This window comes from Temnothorax americanus, unplaced genomic scaffold, assembly GCF_048541705.1.
Source record: "Temnothorax americanus isolate GAGA-0224 unplaced genomic scaffold, ASM4854170v1 Scaffold1, whole genome shotgun sequence".
Lineage (NCBI taxonomy): Eukaryota > Metazoa > Arthropoda > Insecta > Hymenoptera > Formicidae > Temnothorax > Temnothorax americanus.
The window spans coordinates 1,635,131-1,662,152 of record NW_027509230.1 but is presented as its reverse complement, the minus strand read 5'-3'; the positions used below and the strand labels follow the sequence as shown (position 1 = coordinate 1,662,152).

At 33.7% G+C, this 27,022-nt stretch overlaps 4 protein-coding genes across 8 annotated transcripts in view; 3 read left to right on the top strand and 1 right to left on the bottom strand.

Annotated features, from left to right (window-relative positions):
- The window catches only part of LOC143897968 (putative GMC-type oxidoreductase Mb1310), a 32,416-nt gene extending 21,464 nt beyond the window's left edge, over positions 1 to 10,952 (top strand). For 3 of the 4 annotated variants that reach the window (XM_077406995.1, XM_077406983.1, XM_077406989.1), the window contains exons 2-3: positions 6,420 to 8,279; positions 8,383 to 10,952. In XM_077406995.1, the coding sequence (XP_077263121.1) occupies positions 6,501 to 8,279; positions 8,383 to 8,556 (1,953 nt within the window). In that variant the 5' untranslated portion in view covers positions 6,420 to 6,500 and the 3' untranslated portion in view covers positions 8,557 to 10,952. Of the gene's footprint in view, positions 1 to 95; positions 186 to 6,419; positions 8,280 to 8,382 lie in introns of those variants that run through there. The other variant, XM_077406980.1, reaches the window with a different exon arrangement.
- Nau (myogenic-determination protein nautilus) overlaps positions 1 to 27,022 on the bottom strand; it is a 60,414-nt gene that overhangs the window by 9,621 nt on the left and 23,771 nt on the right. The gene's annotated exons all lie outside the window — the stretch shown is intronic.
- On the top strand, positions 12,549 to 14,881 carry LOC143898015 (glucose dehydrogenase [FAD, quinone]-like). Its single transcript, XM_077407027.1, has 2 exons — positions 12,549 to 14,641; positions 14,729 to 14,881. The coding sequence occupies exons 1-2, from the start codon at positions 12,866 to 12,868 to the stop codon at positions 14,864 to 14,866; spliced, it is 1,914 nt and encodes a 637-aa protein (XP_077263153.1). The 5' UTR covers positions 12,549 to 12,865; the 3' UTR covers positions 14,867 to 14,881.
- On the top strand, positions 15,082 to 25,150 carry LOC143898002 (glucose dehydrogenase [FAD, quinone]-like). 2 transcript variants are annotated; one of them, XM_077407008.1, is made up of 5 exons: positions 15,082 to 20,279; positions 22,344 to 22,407; positions 22,507 to 22,686; positions 22,830 to 24,687; positions 24,777 to 25,150. In XM_077407008.1, exons 4-5 carry the CDS (start codon positions 22,915 to 22,917, stop codon positions 24,921 to 24,923), a joined length of 1,920 nt encoding a protein of 639 aa, XP_077263134.1. In that variant the 5' UTR covers positions 15,082 to 20,279; positions 22,344 to 22,407; positions 22,507 to 22,686; positions 22,830 to 22,914; the 3' UTR covers positions 24,924 to 25,150. The 2 variants fall into 2 exon arrangements, with proteins under 2 accessions (XP_077263134.1, XP_077263141.1); XM_077407015.1 differs by lacking the exon at positions 15,082 to 20,279 and adding an exon at positions 20,324 to 20,771 and having other exon boundaries at positions 22,507 to 24,687.

The window sequence follows — 27,022 nt, the reverse complement described above, 5'->3', positions numbered from 1 at the left end:
GCATATACGTATAACATTAATATATGCATGTCACGTAACAGCTTTTTTTTATTCGCGACTTTGTGCGTTGCAAGAAGAAACGTTATAAAGGTATTTGTCGGTTGCGGCGCATTAACATTTCAATGCGGACGTTCGTTCTATCAACAATTATTAGTCACTGCATGCAAATCACTACCAGAATAAAGGTATTTAAAATATTTCTGTATCATTTTTTTATCGTTACTTATACTTTTAACAAGTAACAAGAAAAAAATAGACTTTGAAAGTCGTGGTTAGCTGTGCATGTATTTATGTTATGTAACATTTAATTAACAATTCAATATACAAACTTACGACTTATAAGCTTACAGTGGATAAAAGAAGTATTTGTGCACACCAGTTTTCTTACAATAACTTTGTTGGAAGAAATAATAAATAATTACGAATTGCGTCCATAAGTAACTTATTACATATACATACTGTATGTAATAAATTACTTATGGACACGGACACAATTCGTATTTATGTGTTATTCCTTCGAATAAAGTTATTGTAAAAAAACTGTATGCAAATACCTTTTTGATCCACTGTAAGGTTATATAAGTCGTATACGTTTCAACTCTGCTTCTCAGCAAAGCAGTGATAAATAAAAATTATTAATCTATAACTGACAAGTAGCGAATGGATAAAACGATTATACATATAAGGACTTATACATCGATTTTCAAAAATATATTTTCAAAAAATAATTTTGTCATATCCGATTGAATTTGTGTTTAAATAAGCTTTAATTTGGATATAAGAACATTTCAAAATTCTTAAAAACAATAGTAGGTAGTGAGGATCTAAAGATATTTCAAAAAATATGTTTTCGAAAAATCTGGATGCTTCATTATGTATCTGAAAGTACCTTTAACACCATAAAAATTTTGTTTTGAACATTTTTACATATTATTTTACATAATTCGCTCATTTGCTGCAACAACGACACAACTAAAAAATCGCCCTTTTTGAATTATTCGTACAGGAAAAAAGTTTGTGATACATGTACTATTTACAGTTAAATCGACATTGCTCAATTTTCACGAACTCACCCGAGAGAGCAGTTGTGTCGCTATTGTGCCATATCATTTAGTGAATTATGTACAGGTTGCGCTGTCTTATCTCAGTCTTATCTCAGTCCTATCTCAGTTGTAATTTTGTCATTGTACTGAGAATTCATATCTAAATATCGTAAAATTCGAAAACTTTGTTTTCTCATATATAAAACTCTCTCAATTGTTTCAAATTCTTCTCTGAGAGTACCCGACTTGTGTAATATAATGGAAGTATAATATCAACTACAAAAAAAAGAGAGTAAAAATTCAAAGCTGACTCGGTTTGACGTACAAAGAAAAAGTTTTTTTTATACAAGAAAGAGAGAGAGATTTCGTATCATATAAAAAAAGTTTCTTTTGTAAAGGGAATGAATGGAACTCAAGCGAATACACGAGCGAATGCGAAATAAAATATAGCTAAATTTCAGTTAAGTAACACAAAATATATATCTTTCACATGCTTCTTCCGTTTGCTTGTCAATAGTGCTCGTTAATGCTAATTAATCCCAAGTTATTTTCATAGTCGACCGCGCCGTGACGAAACGGCACCGGGTTTAGCATGGCATTGTTATCGGGCTCGTTTTTGCGAACCTCTCTCTCGGGCGATGAGCACCGCGATGCTCGGATTTCGTCTCGCGATTTATCAAACGGACGTATGAACGATCACCGGCATGTCTCTCGCGCTGTCCTCTTGCAGAAGCTTTCTGTAACCGATACTAATTAACCCGCCGCCAACTTCGAGCGCTTTGCGTTCAACGATGAGCACTGAAAAAATTTCAGTCACGTTTATTTCAGTAACTATTTTCTTCGGTAATTAAAAATAATTTTTAAAAGTACAAAATTTTTAAGATTTTCTTTTTTGCCATATTTTCCAAATCTTACATCTTCAAATATTTCCATAATATTTCGATTAAATCTAGAAAACTAATAGTTATTTATAACCGCTAGATGATTAATGATCGATAAAAAATCAAGCAAAAAGCGCTTAGAAGCAAAAATTACAGCAAGAAAATAAAAAACAAAATTTGTTTATGAGCACAAAAAAGAATACTGTATATAACTTTGCCCTTTGGAATAAGTGATTAAATATACATAAAAATATTAAAAAAGCTACTTAACATATACGCATATTGAAATCAGCAAAAGATATTAATTCTTTTCCCGAAATTATATTTTTTAGATTATAGTGTCCATGATATTTCCATAGATTGCCCGAAGGACTTCAGGTTTTACCGAACATAAAATTCTTTTATAGTTGTAATTAATTAATTCTTGTTTATAATTTAAAAAAACGGCAAAAGGTTTTTCTTTCGAAATGCTACCATTTTATTACTTTTGTGTTTTTCATACTTCATCCGGACAATAACCGGGGATTATTCATAGTATAGAAAGCATTTTTTATATATAGTAGTAGCAATCTTTTTTTGCTTTAAATAATTGTATGAGACTTGTAGCTCGCCACACTCCGGTCCAATGGACCGCTGAACGTTTTTCGGTTTTCTAGTTTTCACATAATAACATAATTTACTAGTTTTCTTATAATAAATTCAGTTTAAATTTAAATCATTTTTTTTATCAGATATTATTATAAACATTTAATTCTGTATTTCTAATTTCTACAGTAGAAACTTAAAAATATTAATTAGAATGAAAATGACAATGCGACAAAGTCCAGCGGTCTCACAATCCACGAAGTGGCGAATCATACTATACACGACGCAGAGATGGACATCCGTGGGGTTTTAGTGTGGGTAGGCTGCGCGTGTCATTCGTGGCACGCGTGGAATCCCACACTCCCCTCGCTCCTCTCCCAGGAAGGCGAGGGGGTCTTCCCCCCTGTTAAACGGGGGGCTATTGGGTAAACCGGGTTTATGGCCCGGGATCCCAATAGTTAAAGATTTCCCCACGTAAAAAAAAGTGTAGCTAGCTAAAGTTAAAAAAGATTCTTTCCGCATCACGTCAATCATGTCATTAAACATGTTAAATGTTAATTAGTTCTACATGTGTGAAAGTTTTTATAATGTTGTTCCAACATAGAAGACTTTAGTACAACCATCTTTGTGGTTTTATTATTATTATTATTATTATTATTATCAAATCAACACTGATATACTTGTATATACGCGACAATATATAATCTTCTTATAAAAATTTCAATTTTTTTCTTAATTGAACCATATAAAACTTTGTTTAACTATATGAATGACTTCATTCAAGCAAGTTTTCTTCGTTTAACGCAGCATAATCTCATTTCAAGATTAGATATTCTTGCGTAATACAAGTATATTAATGTTGATTTGATTCTTCTTGTTTTTCTGTGTGATTATTCCTATATTCTATATGATCTTGTTTACTCTTATCATACAACTAGGCAAGTATTAGATTAAAGTTTAATAGAATTCGTGATATATTATCGGCATGATAAATAGGCACACACTGTATTGCGCGCGATAAATAGAAGCACTCTATTCCTTCTTATTTCTCCTTTACTCGACATATTCGTCGTATATAACGCGAGGAAATCGCGTCTAATGTCGCGTCGTCGGTGTTGCCGCGCAAATGTAGCTTGTTTTGGAGCCGATCCACGATACTTGCCTGCGTGTATACTTCTCGTTACGTTCTTGGCAGCGGGTACGCTTTCGCGAGAAATCCGGAAAGCCGCGCTCGCTGAGGCCGCCTGAGATCGGCGCATCTGCGAGTGATAAGCGATGAACCGCGAAGCCAGGAGCAGCAGTGAAATGGACAAACTATGATACATGGATAATAAAGTACACGGATTCGATCGTTGATCGTTGATCGCAACAGTGATTACCTGTGGTTAAGGCTAATATTGTTTCATTTTTTTTTTCTTAAGCTCAGTAAAATTTTCCGATTCATTCTTAAGCTCACTATATGCTATTTAAAATTTATGTCAGGATAGTACATTATTTGTAATTTTATGTGTCGTGTAATATGAGAAATGATAGAAGAATCAGAACAGAATATATATTGAAAAATATGCACACATATATCAAGAATATATACATTAAAAATTTATAAAGTAATATAAGTTATCCTCACTCTTTTCCCCGCATAACCGGCAAACTTTCATAAAATCTGACAAATTATGAATCGCTTAAAGTAGGCTTCAAAGCCAAGGTGTCTAGCGGTCATGGAAACCTGGAAGATTTCCATAACCGTTATACACATCTTTAGATAAAAAAAGGACAGAAAATGTCATTTTTTAAGAATTTAACGAAATTCCAGAAAATTCAAAAAATTTCATGATTTTTCCATGACATTTTTTGTCCCTTTTATATCTAAAGAAGTGTATAGCGGTCATGGAAATCTCCCAGGTTTCCATTAAGCTGGCCACGCCTTAAGCTACTATCACAAGTCAATAACTTACTGCTTACGTCTTACTGCATACTTACTGCTGCCATTATAGACGATGCTAAAGAGTATGTAAATTCGAATCAAACGTCTGACCTCATTTTACGACGCTAGTTGATTCTTTCGCTGTATACATATATCGTGTTCATATTAACTTAAAACAAATAAGATATTAAATAAATACGAAATATAGGTTACGTAATGTCAGCATAGCTATAAAAGTAAGAATAATTAATTAACGACGTTAAGTGTGTGTGTAGATGTCGAATAACCTTATTTAATAATATATTTGAATTAGACTTCTCGTATTTTTGAAGTGCCGTTGCTTTGACTTTCTCTTATTTGAACCTTGGACTTTGATGAATATCTAAACACATCAATTCTACTGTCATAAACAGCTGTCATCACACAAAAAACTGTACATTTTGTTTTTTCGATAAATCTTAAAAAATTAACGGCAAAAATAAGTTATTTAAAAGAAAACAAGCTTGACATTTATTAATTTGTACAACAATGTAAGATCAGACTATTTTTTCAATAAATATTATGTCATTATACATTTTTATAGTTCAAAATGTGATACTTCTAAATAAAGTAAATTTACATTTTTTTCTTAATTTTAAATATTTCATAACCAAAACACAACATCTGCTTGCCATTTATTTCTGATTTATAATAAAGAGAAATCTCTCTCTCTCTCTCTCTCTCTCTCTCTCTCTCTCTCTCTCATATTATTAATATACAGCATAAATATAATATATTTCTTCATCATCTTATACATATTTTTATTGCAGACTATATTGCTATTAAGATACGCAAAAATTTACAGAAAATATTATTATTTTTATTAATTTTCGCATAAATTTTCAGATAATCACGTTTCAAATTTCTACATTTTTATATCATCTTTTAATAGAAAAGTAAATGTAAACTCTTAAATATAGTTCTAAATTATACCTATTAATTGCGCTTTCCAAAAATTAATTAGAATCGAACATCTTAACTACATAATAATATAATAATTACAATTATAATGTCAAAGTTTTAAGCTAGTTTGAAGCTTAACGAATAGAACTCAAGTTTAAGTATATCCTATTAATAGTCATAGTTAAGTCATAGACCTTGACTTTTATATACCGATGATAATGCTAATTCTTCCAGTTCGTTGTCCGCATAAATATACGGTGTATAAACTATAGAATCATTCTAAATTAAAACAAATTTTTAATTTTTAATCGTACATCTTGATTATGTTTATTAAAATATTTAAGATTTTTAGGTCCAATTATATTTACTAGTTACCAAGTACCATTCCAGACAATTCTATTCAACTTATTTAGAATTTGAAAAAGTAAAGTGAATGCAAATTAAAAGCCAAAATCAGCTAAGCACCAAGAATCAATATCACTCATCTATTTGTTCGTAAAATATTATACAAATCAAAAATATAAAATTTATTTCCCATGGATAACAAATTGCTATCTTTGAAATCCAATGATTTAAATAATCGAGGATTTTCAGAGATATTAGTTTCTTTTTTAAATGAATATGTGATCCGACCTTTTTGTGTGCCAGAATGTATTACGTTATCTCACGGTACATTCAGCGTCTACATATTAAACTGAGTCAAAAAATTTTCGCCTCTACATAATTCGACACGAATCGCGTCACGAATCAATAATTTAGTCACATAAAAAATAATAAAAATAACATTTATATATGTCACGAGACGAATTTCGGACTGAGATAAGTGAGCATGAGATACAGGATGTTCCAAAAATACCCACGGTAAGATTTATGACGATTCGATGATAATTTAAATGCATTTGAGAGAAAACTCCCAATAGTTTCGACCAAACGTGTAAACATCGGATTGAGGCTTAGTTTAATAATGTGACTTCTACTTTACACCTGTTTACTTTACAACCTGCGTACGTTGCGATATCTACATAAATATATGTTATAACGCAGGTATATATCGAGCATCCGGATCCAGCTTCTCATCAATACGCTGCAAGAAACAACTGAAGGACAATTATTTCAAAGAACACGATGAAAAAGACGGCAATCGTTACTGTTCTAATCGCCATCATGATAGGCCTATTACAACTGTACCTACCAAACAAGTATAGCTATCTTTACGGCAATGATACAGGAGGCTCAAGATTAATGAATGTGCTAAGGCTGGTTGGAGGGACCCTAGATTTCTGGAAAGAAAGTCGACGTTATATAGCCGAACAGGTACCGGACACGACACCGGAATTTGGAGACACGTTTGATTTTATAGTGATCGGCGCTGGTACGGCTGGTGCGACTATAGCCGCGAGGTTAAGCGAAATTTCTCAGATTAAGGTGCTACTAATCGAAGATGGACCCTCTGAAAGTCTATACATGGATGTACCGTTAATTGCTGGCATACTGCAATCAACCAATATCAACCGAAAACATCAGACCAAGCCATCCGATAAGTATTGTTTAGGCATGGAAGGAAACAGTTGTGTTTTTCCAACGGGAAAAGTAGTTGGCGGAAGTAGCGTCCTAAATTATATGATAGCAAGCAGAGGCGGCGCCAAAAATTACGATCGCTGGGCCGAGATGGGAAACGAAGGCTGGGCATATCAGGACGTTCTCAAGTATTTCAAAAAGCTGGAAACAATGGAAATCCCGGAGTTGAAATCGGATAATGACTACCATGGTACTAATGGACCAGTACATATTGCATACCCATCATTTCATACCCCGGTAGCAAAAGCCTTTCTAGAAGCTGGCAAGGAGCTAGGATATCCACTAGTAGATTACAACGGGAAAAATGAAATAGGATTCTCATATTTGCAGACCACGATCATAAACGGCACTCGCATAAGCAGCAATAGGGCGTATTTGAAGCCCGCGCGCGATCGCAACAATCTTCGCGTAACTCTTGAGAGCAAGGTGACAAAAGTGTTGATCGATCCTAGTACAAATCGAGCAATCGGCGTAGAATTCGTCAAATATAATCAAACTATACGTGTGTTCGCGAACAAAGAAGTGATTCTAAGTGCAGGTACCATCGGATCATCTCAATTGTTGATGCTTTCGGGGATCGGACCAGCGAAACATCTTACCAAACTAGGTATAAACGTAGTTCAAGATGCGCCTGTCGGCGAGAACCTTATGGATCACCTAACGTTCTTCGGATTAACGTGGACAATGAACGCATCGATAAGTTTAATAATGCCCGAAATTGTTAACCCTTTCAATCCATACATAACGGATTTTTTAATAAACCGAGCAGGACCGCTCACAATTCCAGGTGGATGCGAGGCCCTCGGTTTCATAAACACAAAACGACCAGAAAAATATGACGATCTACCGGATATCGAACTATTATTCGCTGGTGGTACACTTAAAGAAGATTATGTTATTCCAAAAGTGCTCAATTTTAACAAATATGTACGTCAGGAATGGGCCAAATACGCTGACACGTATGGTTGGAGCACTGGGATAGCATTGTTGAAACCAAAAAGTCGTGGACGGATAACGTTATTGGCTAATGACATTAATGTTAAACCAGAAATCGTACCAAATTATCTCGACGACCCAGACGATATGAAGACAATGATTGCTGGGATTAGAACTGCGTTAAGTATTGGTCGGACAAAGGCGATGCAAGCGTTCGATTCCCAATTGTTAAACATTACTTATACGGAATGCAACAATTACGAATATGACTCTGATGCTTATTGGGCATGCGCGATAAGGATAATATCTTCCACGCTTTATCATTATTCTGGGACTTGTAAAATGGGACCAAGGGGAGACCCAACTGCTGTCGTTGATCCTAAATTAAAGGTATTTTTCTTTAATTCACTAGGATATTTGCGCGAAGTATAATAAGTAATGTAATGTGCAAGTGTATATCCTGATTTGTGAGTTCGTATACAATATATTGCAGGTGATCGGCATTCAAGGATTACGAGTGGCAGATGCGTCCATTATGCCCGAAATTGTATCGGCCCACACAAATATACCTAGTTTTATGATTGCCGAGAAGGCGGCAGATATGATCAAAGAAGAATGGGATTATTTGAAGAAGTCACGTCACACGATAGAGGGTAAACTTTTATAAAGTAATTATATTAATTTGCTGTATTTTTTTAGTACCGCCTTACGATTGTGGTAATAGTACAAACACGTAAATTCATTGTAGGTAAATGTTTAGTATAACGCTCTCCCCTCCGATTTTCTTAAAACTTTGTAAAATTGTTTATTTCTGTGTGTAAAAAACATTCTGAGAAGGAAAATCGTCGCTCAGGTCTCGTTTTTTTTTTAAATTTAATTTCAAAGTTTTGATGTCGGTAAAGTAGGAAAATGATAATTTACGTTTTTAAAATACTGCGCAACTTTATTTCGTCATGGGTAACACACACGCACGCACGCACGCACGCACGCACGCACGCACGCACGCACACGCACACACACACACGTGTATGCCCTGCCTTATAGAGGTTGTGATTTTCGTTAAAGCAGGGCACACACACACACACGTGTGTATGTCCTGCTTCATAGAAATTGTGATTTTCGTTAAAGCAGGGCACACACACACACGTGTAAATGTCCTGCTTTAAAGAAAATCAGAACTTCTATAAAGCAAGGCACACACACACGTGTGTATGCCCAAACGTAAATTATCATTTTCCTACCTTACCGACACAAAACTTTGAAATTAAATTTTTAAAAAACGAGACCTGAGCGACGATTTTCCTTCTCAAAATGTTTTTTTACACACAAAAATAAGTAATTTTACAAAGTTTTAAAAAAATCGGAGGGGAGAGCGTTATACTAAACATTTACCTCATTGTATTATTCGAAGTATACCTTTCAAAAAGAAATTGAACTAAAAGAGTTAGTTCGAGTATTGGTCGATTTAGTTTAGAAAATTGTAAGAGTAAAATAATATTCAAGAAAATGGAAAAGCTACATATTAATTCTGATAGAATTAGTTCAAATTTTTAAAGGTTAAAAAAATATTTTTGGAAAAATAAACAATACAAATGTGTGTGTGTAGATCGCAAAAAAAGAGTTTTTTTTAAGACAAATGAGAAATTATATTTATCTATTAGAGAAAAATCACTTCATAGAAAGGTCTTGAAATTTAATCAAACATTAATGCTGTTCCATTTCCGCAATTTAATTAATTCTGTTGCTGTATTATGTTTATTTTATATCTTGAATAGCTAATCGCGTAATATGTGTATCCTTACAGTTTGATAAATATTAAATTTTTTATTTTATATATACAAGATGTCCCGTAAAAACTGTAACAACACCTAAACGATTCAGACAAAAATTCTAATACCAAAATGTCGAGACTATAATAGTTTTTGAATACAAGCATTTAAAATTAATGAATTAAAATTCGCACGCTATGTGTGATGCAATACATAGTGCTAAAGCCAAAAACAGATTATTATTCCTCTTGTTAATATCGATATAACGGTTACAAAAATGAGATGTTATTATTCTTAATCTTTATATATATATATATATATATATATAAGACATCCTGTACATATATTAGAATAATTAATTTCTTAAGTCAGTTCCACACCAAATAAACAGCGCAAACGGACACGAATAAACGATTCATGAATAACGCTGCAAATACAAATAAATCCAAATATATCGGAAAACTCATTCTCCTCTTGTCATTACATCAAAAGAAAAACGCATGTAAAGTCTAATTAAAAGAAAATCGTAACATTCACACTATTAAGCATTCTATATTTTGGGAGCTTTCCAGCAAGCGACAAAGGTCGACACTAACGTCATTCTATCTTTCTTTTTTGACAATAAGTAACAAAAACAAAACGGCACTTGTGTCAACTTGTGTCGCTTGCTGAAAAGCTCCCTTTATAGTTTAAAATAATCGGCAAGTATTTTTTGCAAATATTTTGCAAGGTTTTAAAATTCTTAATATTTTATAAGTTTTTTTCTACTATCACATTGTATTTCTTCCTGGTTATAATAAATTTCATAAACTAAAACAAAATTAAAATTATTTTATTGAATTCCACAAAAAATACTATTTTATTTATTACATAAAATATTTTATGTAATTCTCAAATATATTAAAATATTATACATATATATATATATATATATGTATCGTATATAACATAAAATTTGTATAGAATAATGTGTAGGTATGCCGACAGTCGATGCATACCTAACGATCGTAGTCTTCATAGTTCAACTTATATAATATTACAACAAATTCATTGTATATATATTCATTATATATATAATAATTTAATAAAATTAATATTTCTTATTTATATTCATACAACATTGTTGTTTATACCGAAGTACGACAAGTATATTGTTTATATCGAAGATCAGGACTTCGCCGCGCGCAATGTCAGTTTTTATTTCTGTATGATCTTCTAGACAAATAATGCGAAATGTAAAATAATCTACCATTAATGTAAAAAATAAAAAAATTAAACAATATATTGCAGTACATTCAAATAACAATAAAAATTACACACATTCAGACCGAACAATAATTACCAAATAATAATTTAATTATGAACCTTTAACACTTGCCAAACTGTTAAAATAAAAGAATTACTGTACTCTCTCTATTATACGAAATAAAAGACGACAGTGATCACCACGCTATCTTACGGTGCATAACCATTAACATTTACCCAGTAATCTATGCATCATCTTTCATTGCAAATTGGGTTTTCCGTGTAGTAGGAAAAGTGGTCGATTCGGAATGAGTGTGAAGTTGGTCGCACGTCGCTTCGCTCGTGCGACCATCACACTCATTTGGGCTCGACCACTCTTCCCACGAGTTGTTCATACAATTTTTCCTAACAAGAGCGTGAAATAGGCCGCTTTTGGCGTTTGTTTTGAGTGAGCAAATGAAGCCATTTCTTAATGTTTACAATTTCATTTCTCCACTAGTTAAGAAATGGCTCCATTTCTCAACGCTTACGTCATCGATTGCCAAATGGATCGTTTTGCTCACTCAAAACAAGTGCGAAAAGCGGCCAGTTTCACGCTCGCGTTAAGAAAAATCATTTTTGTACATGGAAGAAAATTTGCGTTTACTAACCAAAAAATTGTAAAATGCTAATTCATAATATTGCACTATATTATAGTATAAGAGAACTACATATTAAACATTACAAAAAAACATTAAAAATAATAGAATTGATTTATCATATTTATGTGTAAATGTGACTTTTATCGATTTTGCATTATACATCTTGTATCTGTTTCGACAGCAGCTAACAAAACGTACCTTGAAAATATACAAAAAATATTATTGAAAAAATGATAGTAATTACAATTTTTTGTAAAAAATATTTTCAGCAATTTCAATTATTTTAAATGGTTTTATTCAGCAAAAATTGCATTTTTATTTATGAATTAAATAGCAACGTGATCTCTCCTTTTTCTCGGCCTACAGGCATATTTTATATTATACCATATTAAACAAAATACGCATCCTAGAACAGAACCTCCAGTCAAGTTTTGAATTTTACAATATCTCATAAGACATAAGAAAAAGTTGTTTTATCATTATATCAAAAAATATTGCATGCAATAAAGTCAAACGTTTCATAAGATGACCCCACAAATCATGCTGGAAAAAAATCGATGTACGTAAATATGACCTACATGACTGAGACAAAACACAAGAATGCTCACAAAAGCATGAGGTCTCGATGAAAATTAAAAGGCGTATTCTCTAGAAAGTTCAGTTTATTATTTAATCGAAAATCAGATATCAAAATCAATTCGACAACATGGACCAAATAAATAATGTATAATAAAAGATTAACAATTTAGAAGATCTAACGTTGAAAAAGTAAAATATTAAAACATTACATTGAAAATATTAAAAAACTTCTATCAAATATTAGATTACGCAATAGGTTAATTTTTCACATTACTATCGGCATTCCTGCGCCGTTAAAACAAGTTGCCTATTATGACATAAATATTAATCAAAAGGTAAGTCGCATATAATTAATAATTCAGAAGAACCGATGTTGCAAAAACAAAATATTAACATACATGATAAGTTTAAAAAAGACTCCTGCCAAATGTGAAATAGCGCAATAGTCATTTATTTCTTTAGTCTGGAGGAAAGAATAGCCATTTTTTTCTCTATCTCTTCGTCGTGACATTAATACAATCTTACGAATTCTTTGGAGGGGACACAAGCATATAAAACTATGTATAATACACAAAGAATCTAAAATTGTTCAGTTAAATTTTATGAAGCCTCTACTATAGTCGTGAAAAGTGACAGCATATAAGGTGTAAACTTAAAAGACCAGATATATCGAACGACCAGGCACATTTCCTGTTATTACACATTATTCAACATATATTTAAAGGCCAATTATTATTCAAATATGTTGAACAAGATTCCGAGTCTCCTCCACGTTCTCAGTATCGGTACAATAATCAACTCGTCACATGGGCACCCATACTATAGTAGTCTTCATGGCAATAGTAATAACGGATGGACGATGCAAAAATTATTAAGCTCAACTATTGATTTCTTGAAGCAGAATCGACAATATGTAGAACAAGAATTACCGAATATGACACCCCAGTTTGGAGACAGATACAATTTTATAGTGATCGGTGCCGGTACGGCTGGTGCAACTCTAGCCGCAAGACTAAGTGAGATACCTCGAGACAAAGTGCTGCTGATTGAAGCTGGTTCCCATGAAAACCTCTTTATGGACATCCCATTGTTTGCTTCTCTCCTCCAGGCGAATAACAACGTCAATTGGCGCTATCGGACCAAGTCATCCAACAAGTACTGCCGTGGCATGAAAAATAATAGTTGCCATTGGCCGAGTGGAAAGGTAGTCGGTGGCAACAGCGTGCTAAATTTTATGATAGCAAGTAGAGGCGGCGCCGAAGATTACGATCGGTGGGCCGAGATGGGAAACGAAGGCTGGGCATACCAGGACGTTCTCCAATATTTCAAAAAGGTGGAAACAATGGATATTCCAGAGCTAAAATCGGATATTGACTATCATGGTACCAATGGACCAGTAAATATCGCATACCCGCTATTTCGTACTCCGATAGCAGAGGCCTTTTTAGAAGCTGGCAAGGAGCTAGGATATCCACTAGTAGATTACAACGGAAGAAACGAAATAGGATTCTCATATCTGCAAACCACAATCATGAATGGCACTCGCATGAGTAGCAATAGAGCGTACTTACATCCCGTGCACGATCGTACCAATCTCCATATGACTCTTCAGAGCACGGTGACAAAAGTGCTGATCGATCGTATCACAAATCGAGCAATCGGCGTAGAATTCGTCAAGAATAAGCAAAGAATTCGTGTGTTCGCGAATAAAGAAGTAATTTTATGTGCGGGAACCATTGGATCATCGAAGTTATTGATGCTCTCCGGCATCGGACCAGCGAAACATCTTGTAAAACTGGGCATAAACGTCGTCCAAGATGCGCCAGTCGGCGAGAACCTTATGGACCACTTAATCTTCTACGGAATAACATACATAACAAACGCAGCGGTCGGTTCATTTCGGTTCATCGATCTGATAAATCCTATTAATTCGTATATATCGGACTTTATAATAAATCGAATTGGACCGTTAACGACTCCGAACGGGGGCGATGCCATCGGTTTCGTCAACACAAAATACCCAGAAAAGCAAAGCGATTTACCAGACATTGAATTATTGTTTACCGGTTTTACATTGAAAGATTTTCTGACCCCAAGGTTATTAGAACTTAAAAATTCCATAATTCAGGAATGGGAGAAGTACAGTGGCAGCTATGGCTGGACTGTTTTACCAGTATTGTTGAAACCTAAAAGTCGTGGTAGGATAACATTGTTGGCTAACGACGTTAATGTTAAACCAGAGATCGTGCCGAATTATTTCGATGATCCAGACGACGTCAGGACAATGATTGCTGGGATTAGAACTGCATTAAAGATTGGTCGAACAAAGGCGATGCAGGCGTTCGACTCTCAGTTATTAAACATTACTTATACTGAATGCAACAATTACAAATATGACTCCGACGCTTATTGGGAATGCGCAATAAGGATTCTCTCAATGACACTTTATCACACTTGCGGCACTTGTAAAATGGGACCTAGGGGAGATCCGACTGCTGTCGTTGATCCCAGATTAAAGGTATTTGTAAAAACATAATAAAATATTCAAGCAGAATATCATAATAAGCAGCATGTAGTTTATAAACTCATATGTAATATTTTGCAGGTTATTGGTATTGAAGGATTACGAGTAGCAGATGCGTCCATTATGCCCGAAATTATATCGGGGCACCCAAACATTCCTGTTCATATGATCGCCGAAAAAGCAGCAGATATGATCAAAGAAGACTGGGGAAAGTCTTAATTATAATAAATTTTTATGAAGTAATTGCATTACTTTATTTTATTATTTCTTACTCACATACATGTTTACTTTATAATTACGACGATAATATAAATGCTCATATTTGATTTACTATTTGTGAGGTATCTTTCAAAAAGCAATTGTATTTAAGAAAGAATTCGAGTATTAGTTAATTTATTTTATAAATTTGAAATGTAAGTGTAAGGAACAGAGAATATTCAAGAAAACAAAAAGTATTAATTCTTTTTTATAAACTTTTATTTTTAAAGATTAATGAAGTCTTCTCCAAAGATATGACAATGCAAATATGTATAATTTGCAAATATATATAATTTGGCAAAAAACCACTTTTGATTTAAATTGAAGTATACAAAGTATTTTGAAGGAAAATTACACATAAAAACTCAATTATTTAAATAGAAACCATATAAAAAGGCTCTTGAAATTTAATTAAACTTCAATATTGTTTTTTGCCTGCAATTCACTTGATCTTTACTCTATTTATATTTACTTTACATCTTGAATAGTTGTGTGGTACGTAATATATTCTTACAGTTTGATAAATGTTAAGTGTTAGTATCTGTGAGCAACTTTGTTAATTAAAAACGGATTTAATGGATTTAACGGCACTCTCGAAACACGCAATTATTCATATATATAAAGACTATTTAATTTTTACTTATCCAAATATAGACCAAATAAACAACGGAATAGTAATATCAATGCCTGCAGACAATTGTAGCGTTACAATTACCCCCTTGTAATTGCTTGCTTGTTTTTACCACACAGAGATAAATTGCCTCATTGTCAAAAACCGAATCGCGTTGTGAACAGAGCATTTCCTGACCTCAAATCTCAATAAACTTTTTTTTTTTTTACTTTCAGGAATCTTATATATCGTCCTCGCACTTGTACCTTTTGGCGCGAAACCCAGGAAAAACTACTAAAATTTGGAACGCATATATTTCACAGAGAAAAATATTTATTTACATTCATTATTTCTATCATATTTTTATTTCATGGAAACAATATTACTTTAAACAAACATTATTTTGTCGAATGCAAATTTTGTAGTTTTATTGCATTAAACCATATTGTTTAACAAAAAAAATACGATTGTTTGAAATAATATGTTTCGACGACGATAACATTTTCTTTGATTACACGAAATATTACTCAGGAAAACAGAATTACTTCCTGCGATAGATTGAAATAAAACATTTAAATGTTATTTGTTTTCTTGCGATCTCTCTCGCAGACGCTGTATACGTTAAAAAAAAAGCGAAAACAATTATTCACATTTTTCGACGGTCGAAAAATTTGCTGTGCGACAGTAGTTTAATTCAAATTAAAGTTAGCAATTCATAATATTATCAATTAATATATAGTTATCAGGTGTGAGAAACGTCAAATCTTAATTCCGCATTATCTAAAATTGGCAACATATTAAAGACTGAAGAACGTGGTCAGGGCTATCTGTCCTGTTTTTGATGGAGCAATGTGTCCACACTTCATTGACGAATTGTTTTTTTATAAATAGATAATGGTGCGTAACTACAAAAGAAAGAATTTCTTTAAAACGAATAAGGTAAACATATCTAATAAAATTATATTCAAAGCGATTAAAAGAATAAAAATTGAGCGCGAATCTTTTCGTAAAAACAGCGTTAGACTTTGGAATGAATGTTCAGGCTCTCACTCGCTACTGTAAAAAAGTGACCTACGAGCAACTATTTGATCCTGCAATTCAAGAATCGTCACCAACTTTTTATTTTAAAAATACACGTCAAGTTAAATATATAAGTTTGTCTTAAATTATTAAGTATTTTCTATTTCAAACGCTGCCGAGGATAAAGTAAAGGCCTCAAATAAAAAAAAAAGATTAAAGAATTGAGGGGACAATAGAAACTCATCATATTGAACATAAATAATGTGTTTTTTATTAAGTGGACAGATAGCCCCTCTACGCTTGACTTGTCCACTTAAGGAGATTCGGTTGCTTCATCGGGGGGAGTAGTGGGACGCAGGGGTTTTGGCAACAGCGCACTAGCGTTTGAAGTAGTGGGAGTGAGCAGACAAAAAATCAAGCAATTTATTCTTTAATAATTAATTTTTCTACTAAATGTGCGACAACCTTCACCTTTTTTTCACTCATTTATTTGTAAATTATTAAGTTACATGTGCATATTTTTTTTCCTTATCATTTGCATTTTTTCTTGCACTTATTTCATTTTGAAAGTGTGCAATATGTCATTTCCCATAAGAACCTATGTTAAAAAATACAATTTTTTAAGTCGATTTTTTTCAAAACGAGACGGTGAAAAATTTCCCCAAAATTTACATAATTCTATTTTGCATTCCAGAACAACATATTAAAATTTCATGAAACTGGCTGCATTTTTTTGTAGCAACAAAACCTCCTTAAAAAACTCGCCTCTTTAAAATGTTAAAAGATCAACGATTCTAAATTATGTTTTTTTTTTTTTTTTTAATAGCAAGGTTGAAAGGTTATACCATTAAAATTTTAGCCAAATATCTTTATTAGTTTTTTAGTAAACTTGAAAAAAGCGTAAATTATAGGCACATAGCCCCAGTCCCCCCTAAAATATGTTTGACTGAAATAAGAGTGACTATTTACAATTAATTTATTGCTTGAAATAACCATTGTTAAATTTAATTCCAGAATCCAGAAGTAATAGCAAAAAATGTAAGATTTTTATTAACATACTAGCATGCCCCGACGGGCTTCGCCCCGGAGAACATGTGTATTAAGACACGCAAATAGTTTGTCTCTCTCTCTCTCTCTCTCTCTCTCTCTCTCTCTCTCTCTCTCTCTTTCTCTCTCTCTCTCTCTCCCGCTCTGGAAAATTTCGTAACCAATTTCCAAAAAGATACCGATTCCCAAAAAGATCGGTAACGAAAAACTATACAGTTTATAACACTCCCCGGGAATTTCTACCCCTACTTCATATATAATTTTTTGCGATTCGGTCAATTAATTCCCGAAAAATTTTAAAATTTTCTGATACCAGCTTCCAAAAAAATCGGTAACGAAAAATTATACAGTTTATAACATTCCCCGGAAAATTCTACCCCCGTTTCATATACAATTCTTTGAGATTTGGTCAATTATTTTCCAAAAATTAAAAAAAATTAGAAAAACCGGTTTCCAGAAAATCGGTAACAAAAAACTATACACATTATGACACTCCCCGGAAAATTCTACTCCTGTTTCATATATATTTCTTTAAAATTCAGTCAATTATTTCCCAAAAAAATGAAAAATTGTCGAATACCGGTTCCCAAAAAGATCGGTAACGAAAAATTATACATTCTATAACACTCCCCGGAAAATTCTATCCCTACTTCATATACAATACTTTCAAAACCAGTCGAATAGTTTAAGAGTGCATAAAGGACATACATACATACATATACATACATACATACATTCATTTATATATATATAGATAGATATATGCGTCTCAGTGGTCGAATTGGTACGACGCCCTACACGGAATGGGGGAGGTTCCAAGTTCGAACCCTGACTGACAATGAGGTAATATTTTTCGCAATAAAATTTAATAATTTAATTTAATAAAAAGAATATTTATATGGTCAAAAGAGTCTTGATAGTCCGGTCAAATTAGCCCAAAAAATAGGGGTAAGGTTACAATAATTCCGATAGAGCCAAAAATTCGTACGAATGTTTGGAACACCATTATAAATGAACTGTGAAAAGTCCCCATACATCCCGTGCCTGGAAAAAATTTTATTCAAGGTCAAAGGTGGCAAAAATGGGTTTTTTGTGTTTTTCAGCCGAATGGTAAGTTTTATCATAAAAATAGCTTAAACAATAATTGTAGATCGTGCAATTATCTATAATAATTGTCTCTATACTTTTTTCTGTAAGAGTCACCGTTTCCGAGATATAATCATTCAAAAAGTTGAAAATACGGTGTTCTTCATAATATGCATAAGTACGCCGCGTACATACATCACTGGAGCTGTAACACAAGTTTCAATAGCTTTCTATCGGTCTATCGAGTCAGCCCTCCACCTTCTACGCCAGTGTAACCTTGAGCAACATCTGGAATGGAATGCGCTTTCTTCTTTCCATCTACGGAGCTTCAAAAAAAATTACCTGCTTAGATAAGTTCCGCTACGTATGTTTTGTAAGAAATACTCGTAACAAAAAACGAGTGCAGTTAGCTTGTCTTCCTCCAACCTCTGCTTCTGCTCAACAACATCTATTTCGGGTATATTATCAAGTTCAAGTGTGGCTTGGTAATCAACTAGATCCAAAGGACTGGGGTTGGAAGTTGATCGACAATACATTGGAACCAATCCAGACTTTACTCCCACCTGCACCGGAAAAACTTCTCAACACAATTTTTTGCAATTGTAAAAAGGGATGTAATGCTAAATGCGGCTGTAAAAAAGTTGGATTGTTTTGTTCATTAGCATGTACTAATTGTCAAGGCCAGTCGTGTTCCAATGTTGAATCGCCATCAGAAGAGGGTTCATACAATATCAGCGAGGAAACATCTGATGAATCGCTCTTGGAACAATCTATTTGCACTCAGCAGGAAGAGGAAGAAGAAGAAGAAGAAGAAGACGAACAACATGAAGAACAAGAAGAAGAAGAAGATGCAGAAGTATTTGATGGTTATGAATCAGACCAATAATTTAACCCAATTCATTACAATTTACACCTCTCATTATTTTTAACATTTTCCATTTTTTATTATTAAATAGTATAATGCTGAATTAAATACGGTCACAATAGTTCGTGGAATAGGCCTACCGGGGAAACCACGTTAAAAAAAACGCGTCAAGTACACTACCTCACAGGTGGCGTGGAAACGTGTGCATATTATGAAGAACACCGTTTTTCAACTTTTTGAATGATTATATCTCGGAAACGGTGACTCTTACAGAAAAAAGTATAGAGACAATTATTATAGATAATTGCACGATCTACAATTATTGTTTAAGCTATTTTTATGATAAAACTTACCATTCGGCTGAAAAACACAAAAAACCCATTTTTGCCACCTTTGACCTTGAATAAAATTTTTTCCAGGCACGGGATGTATGGGGACTTTTCACAGTTTATTTATAATGGTGTTCCAAACATTCGTACGAATTTTTGGCTCTATCGGAATTATTGTAACCTTGAATGTAGAATTTGACCGGACTATGACGATTAATTAGTTTTTTTGGTTCGAGCCAAAACAGGATATATACGGATCGAGACAATCGCTCGGCGAGCAAGTTAGCCTATTTCGTCCGGCTTGAACGCAACGGCTGTACGGCAAGAGCGACGTGATAATTGATAAATCAATCATCTTACTGCATTTTCAAAGAAGCAAAATTGTTGCTTGCCAAGTGCGAACGTGAAAACCATTAGGTAAGTAAAGATGAAGTGTGAACGTGAAGTGTTTGAGAGTTTCTGATGACGGGGCTGGCTGACGTTTGTGTGTGCGATCGCTCACTCACGGATATTTTCTAGTCGCTCACCGTTTTCGTATTTCGTTTAATCTTTCGACACTGACCGTATCGATCCGAGACAAGGAGGATCAAGTGCCATAAGCTTTCCGCGCTTTGCTTCAGTTCAGCCATCAGCAATGTGTATAGGCACACACGTCGTGCTCAAGTCATCTTCAGTTTTTTCGAGTGCTAACATCGGAAAAGTAGTTTGATTCGTTCGTTTCCAAAAAAAAATTTCGTTAAAGTTTGATTTAAAACGAGTGTTTTAAACGATATTGCTTCATTTTTAGAAGCATGTGGCTTATCACATACCAATAGTATACAATACTTTGACTGAAATTATAAAATAGTATAAGTTAAACATTCAATAAAAAAAACATTCACTTTTTATCGAGAAAATACTTATTTTAAGGTAAAGATAGATTTTATTTGAAAAATCAAACAATTGCATTTTATAGTTTAAACATTAGTTTGGTTGGACTTCTGTAATGCATTTTCTTTGGAATAGAATTTTAAGAAAATTTGTTAAATCTAAAGAAATATTTCTCTCTGTGTTCAAGTATGCGCTGCTATGTCCTGCTGAACAAAGCAATTCTGGATCTCAAATCTCAACCAACTATTTTTTTTTACTTTGAGATCTTAAATATTGTCCTTATACTTGCACCGTTTGGCACAAAACATAGAAAAAATCTAAGAATTTTTAATTTCGTACACTGCTCAAAAAAATTATATTAAGACACCAGGTTTTTTGCTCGTTTTTAAACTGTAATTACTCAGCGAATAATTAATGTAAAAAAAATTAAAAACAGATTTTACAGGGCAAACTACTATAAAGTGCTTTTGTTCAATTTTTATCCAGTTTAATACTCAAAGACGTGATCAGCTTTGAATAAGAACGTATTTGAGATATCCAAAGTCTTGAAATTTGCAGCCTTCCGCTGCCTAACAAAAAAATTGGCGAACATAATCATTGGTATCGTCTCAAAATACGGACTTTGCCCTTTCAAATAAAAAATAAAACTTTGTTTTACACCGATTTATTTAGCGAGATATCGCAATTTAAAGTAACCCCTATTTTTTTATTATTTTAGCACGATACCGGGATTTGCGTAACCTGATGTGCACCACGGGCATGTTGCTCGGTTGGATTTTGTACATCACATATGTATGTATATGTGTATGTGTATGGAGTGTACATGTGTATGTGTGTACATGTAAAGGTTTCTTTTAGTAAGAAGTGTTGTCACTCTTCGCCGTATTACCTCGCGCAAGCTTGATCTCATATTGATGCATTTTTTTACATCAGAATTGAGAAATTTTATTCCAAATTTGACGCAGTGCCTCTTCAATCTGATCAAGATTGCGCGCGGTAATGCAACAAAAAAACAACACTTTAAAAAAAAATCTCTACATGTACACTCCATACATATACATACATGATGTGCAAAATCCGACCGAGCAATCTCCCCGCAGTGCACATCGAGTTACGCAAATGCCGGTGGTATAATACTAAAATCATAAAAAAAAACAGAAGTACTTTAAATGATATCTGGCTAAATAATCGGCGTAGGACAAGTTTTTTTTCTTTATTTGAAAGAGTCCGTACTTTGAGATGGTATCAATGATTATGTTCGCCAATTTTTTTGTTAGGCGGTGATGGAAGACTGCAAATTTAAGGTTTTGGATATCTCAAATGCGTCCTTATTCAAAGCTGACCACGTATTTGAGTATTAAACTGGATAAAAATTGAATAAAAAGCACCTTGTAGAGTAGAGAGTTTGCCGTGTAAAACTCTTTTCAAAAATTTTTTTACGCTAATTATTCGCTGAGTAATTACAGTTTAAAAATAGGCAAAAATTTACTGAGAAAAAGTGGTCCCCTAATTTTTTTGAGCAGTGTATATACAAATACGCGCTGCTACTTCCGGTTGAACAAGGCACTTCCGGACCTCGAATCTCAACAAACTATCTTTTTCTACTTTCAGGGATCTTAAAGATTGCCCTCGCACTTGTATCTCTTGACACAAAACGCAGGAAGGACCACTAACGGTATTTAATTACATATATTCAAGTACGCGCTGTTACTTCCGACTAAACGAGGCACTTCCAAACCTCAAATCTCAATAAATTATTTTTTTTTACTTTCAGGGATCTTAAATATTGCCCTCACACTTGTAACTTTTGGAACAAAACGCATGTTAATTTTCGCTCCAAGAACGCGCCAAACTTCAACTATATACGTGACTACAAAAATATGCAATAAAAATAAGGAGTCTAAATTGAAAAATTTGAAGCGACCCTGACTTGACCTTAACGACTCCACAAAAAGTATAACACAGTCAGCAAATAGATCTTCTTAAATCCTACAACTTTTGTCTAAAACATTTCTTCCAAAAATATTTTTTCCTTGATAATTCAATGTTTCGATCTTTTTATTACACCCTGCATAAAACGCACACTTAAAATTACAGGCCAGGTATATATCACGAGCATCTAGGCATACTTTCTATCATTGCACATTATTCCACATATTCAAAGGCAAATTATTATTTAAATATGATGAACACGATTCGGAGTGTCCTCCACGTTCTCAGTATCAGTACCATAATCAACTCGTTACATGGGCACCCATACTACAGTAGTCTTCATGGCAATAGTAATAACGGATGGACGTTGCCAAAATTACTAAGCTCAACTATTGATTTCTTGAAGCAGAATCAACAATATGTAGAACAAGAATTACCGGATATGACACCCCAGTTTGGGGACAGATACGATTTCATAGTGATCGGCGCTGGTACAGCTGGAGCAACCATAGCCGCAAGACTAAGCGAAGTGCCACAAATTAAAGTACTGCTGATCGAAGCTGGTTCGCGTGAAAACCTCTTTATGGATATCCCAGTATTCGCTATCGTCCTCCAGACAAACAATAAAATAAATTTGCACTATCGGACCAAATCATCCAACAAGTACTGTCGGGGCATGAAAAATAATAGTTGCCATTGGGCGAGTGGAAAAGTAGTCGGTGGCAGCAGCGTGCTAAATTTTATGATAGCAACTAGAGGCGGCGCCGAAGATTACGATCGGTGGGCCGAGATGGGAAACGAAGGCTGGGCATACCAGGACGTTCTCCAATATTTCAAAAAACTGGAAACAATGGATATTCCAGAGCTAAAATCGGATATTGACTATCATGGTACCAATGGACCAGTACATATCGCATACCCGTCATTTCGTACTCCGTTAGCAAAGGCCTTTCTAGAAGCTGGCAAGGAGCTAGGATATCCACTAGTAGATTACAACGGAAAAAACGAAATAGGATTCTCATATCTGCAAACCACAATCATGAATGGCACTCGCATGAGTAGCAATAGAGCGTACTTGCATCCCGTGCACGATCGCACCAATCTTCACTTGACTCGTGAGAGTACGGTGACAAAAGTGCTAATCGATCGTATTACAAATCGAGCAATCGGCGTAGAATTCGTCAAGAATAAGCAAAGAATACGTGTGTTCGCGAACAAAGAAGTAATTTTATGTGCGGGAGCCATTGGATCATCGAAGTTATTGATGCTCTCCGGCATCGGACCAGCGAAACATCTTTCCGAACTAGGCATAAACGTAATTCAAGATGCGCCAGTCGGCGAGAACCTCATGGACCATCCAGTTTTCTATGGATTGACATTTACAACAAACGCAGCGGTCGGTATACGGTTATTCGATCTGATAAATCCTATTAATTCGCATATATTGGACTTTATAATAAATCGAACGGGATTATTTACGATTCCGGGCGGGTGCGAGGCCCTCGGTTTCGTCAACACAAAACACCCAGAAAAAAATAATAATTTACCAGACATCGAATTATTGCTTGGTAGTGGTGCAATAAAAGATATTATTTTCCCAAGGATATTCGAACTTAATGATCCTATAACTCTGGAATGGGATAAGTACAGTGGCAGCTATGGCTGGTCTGTTTTACCAATACTGTTGAAACCTAAAAGTCGCGGTAGAATAACATTGTTAGCTAACGACGTTAATGTTAAACCAGAGATCGTGCCAAATTATTTCGATGATCCAGACGACGTCAGGACAATGATTGCTGGGATTAGAACTGCATTAAAGATTGGTCAAACAAAGGCGATGCAGGCGTTCGATCCTCAGTTATTAAACATTACTTATATTGAATGCAACAATTACGAATATGACTCCGACGCTTATTGGGAATGCGCAATAAGGATTCTCTCAACGTCACTTTATCACTACTGCGGCAGTTGTAAAATGGGACCTAGGGGAGATCCGACTGCTGTCGTCGATCCCAAATTAAAAGTATTTGTTTGTAAATACGTATTAGAATATTTATGCGGAATATCATAATCAGGAGTGTGCTTTATAAATTCATATGTAATATTTTGCAGGTTATTGGCATTGATGGATTACGAGTAGCAGATGCGTCCATTATGCCCGAAATTATATCGGCGCACCTAAACATTCCTGTTTATATGATCGCCGAAAAAACGGCAGATATGATCAAAGAAGACTGGGGTTACTTGGAAAAGTCATAATTATAATGAACTTTTATGAAGTAATTGCATTATTTTAATACATTTTTACTCATATATGTTTTTACTTTATATAATTATGACGATAATATAAATTCTCATATTTGATGCATTATATACGTCGTGAGATATATCTTTTAAAAAGCAATTGCATTTAAAAGAAAATTCGCGAGTATTAGTTAATTTATTTCATAAATTCAAAGAGTATCTGTAAGTGTAAATGTGAGAGACAGAGAATGTTTAAGAAAATAAAAAAAATATTAATTCTAATTTTATAAAATTTTATTTTAAAAAAAATTAATAAAAATTTTAAAAATATGTATTGCAAGGCAAATATGTATAATTTACAAATATATATAATTTGCCAAAAAACCACTTTTGATTTAAATTGAAATATACAAAGTATATTAAAGGAAAACCACACATAGAACACATAGAAAAAAACACAACTATTTAAAAATAGAAACTAGATAAAAGTTTAATTAAAAGAAATTAACACATTCTCGAGACCTTGATCTGCCACCCGACTGAAAGTCCGATACCGGAATCATTTAGATATATGTAGGTTAAGGTAAGCAAGATTGCTGAATAATCGCATTTATTCGTATATTTATGGCGCAACGGCGTCGTGCGTGCAACATTGCACTCATCTTAAATGTCTATTAAAAATGTCTAGAGAAGAATACTAGTATATAAAAATACACATAATGACATTTTGAGATTATAAACTTTACAAAGTCTCTATTGTAATCGTGCATTCAGTGACCGCTACAAAAAGTACAAATTTCAAACGAAACAAGTATATATGTTAAGCACGCAGGCAAATTTTTTAATATTACATCTTATTCGAGGCATTCAGAAGTTAATTATTATTCAAACGTGCTGAACAAAGTGTCGAGTTTCCTTTATCTTCTCAGTATTGGTGCAGTGTTTAACTTATTACATGGGCACACATACTATAACAGTAATTACAACAATGATATCAGAGAATCAAAGTTGTCGAAATTACTAAAATTAGCTATTGGAATGAATAATGTCTTGAAATAAATTATTCAAATCAAAAAACACTGGACAAGACACCGCAGTTCGGACATTTTTGATTTTATAATAATTGGCGCCGGTACGACTGGAGCAACCATAGCCGCAAGACACTCCTCAAATCAAGGTACTGCTGATCGAAACTGGTTTCCACGAAAACTTCTTTATGGATATCTCGGTGTATACTCACATCCTGCAGTTCAACATCAATTGGAACTATCGAACCAAATTGTCCAACAGCTATCGCCGTGGCATGAAAGATAACAGATGCTTTTGGCAAAAGAGAAAAGTAGCCGGTGGCAATAGTATCAGAGTTTCTAGTTTAGCTATTTAATTAACTGCAGAATACATAGAATCCAAGATCATAAATTTTGCCTAACTTTTTAAATTCATAATTATATAATGTTCATCATAAAAGAGCTGAATCACTGCTAATTATCCTCTGAAACTCAATGTGTAATGAACATTAAATAGAATTTGAGCAGTGCTTATATATCCGTTATTACTTTATTAAATACTTATTATTAGATTTAGTTAATTATTATATATAAGGATTTATTTTTTTCTTTTATCATTATATTGTGTAGCGTTATAAATATATTTAGTAACGTATACATTATTAAAGTAAGCCTTAAACAAAACTTTTCGTTCAATGAATGTCAATCGCGTGTTCATTATTAAAGCTAATTTTCTACAATCAGTCATATGTCGAAACGTAGCCGGTGTTCCAATAAGGAAAATTCGTTTTCGAAAAAAAATTTTCTCATTGAATCATCGGCTGCGTTCCAATATCCGACTCCGACATACGATTGATTGTAGAATCGCCCTAAATAGAGAGAACATATCATTATTACGTGACTCGAATATCGAGTAAGAAAAATATATCAGTATTACGTGACGCTGACAATAATCACTTGAAAGTCATTATTTTGCTGTGATTAAAAGATGATGTGCGATAAAGTTACAAGTTATTTGATAATATCACGACCATCGACCTATATATGGACTGCGCGATCCCTTCTTTACTCGTATATGAAACACGTCCTAAAATATGGCGCATGTGC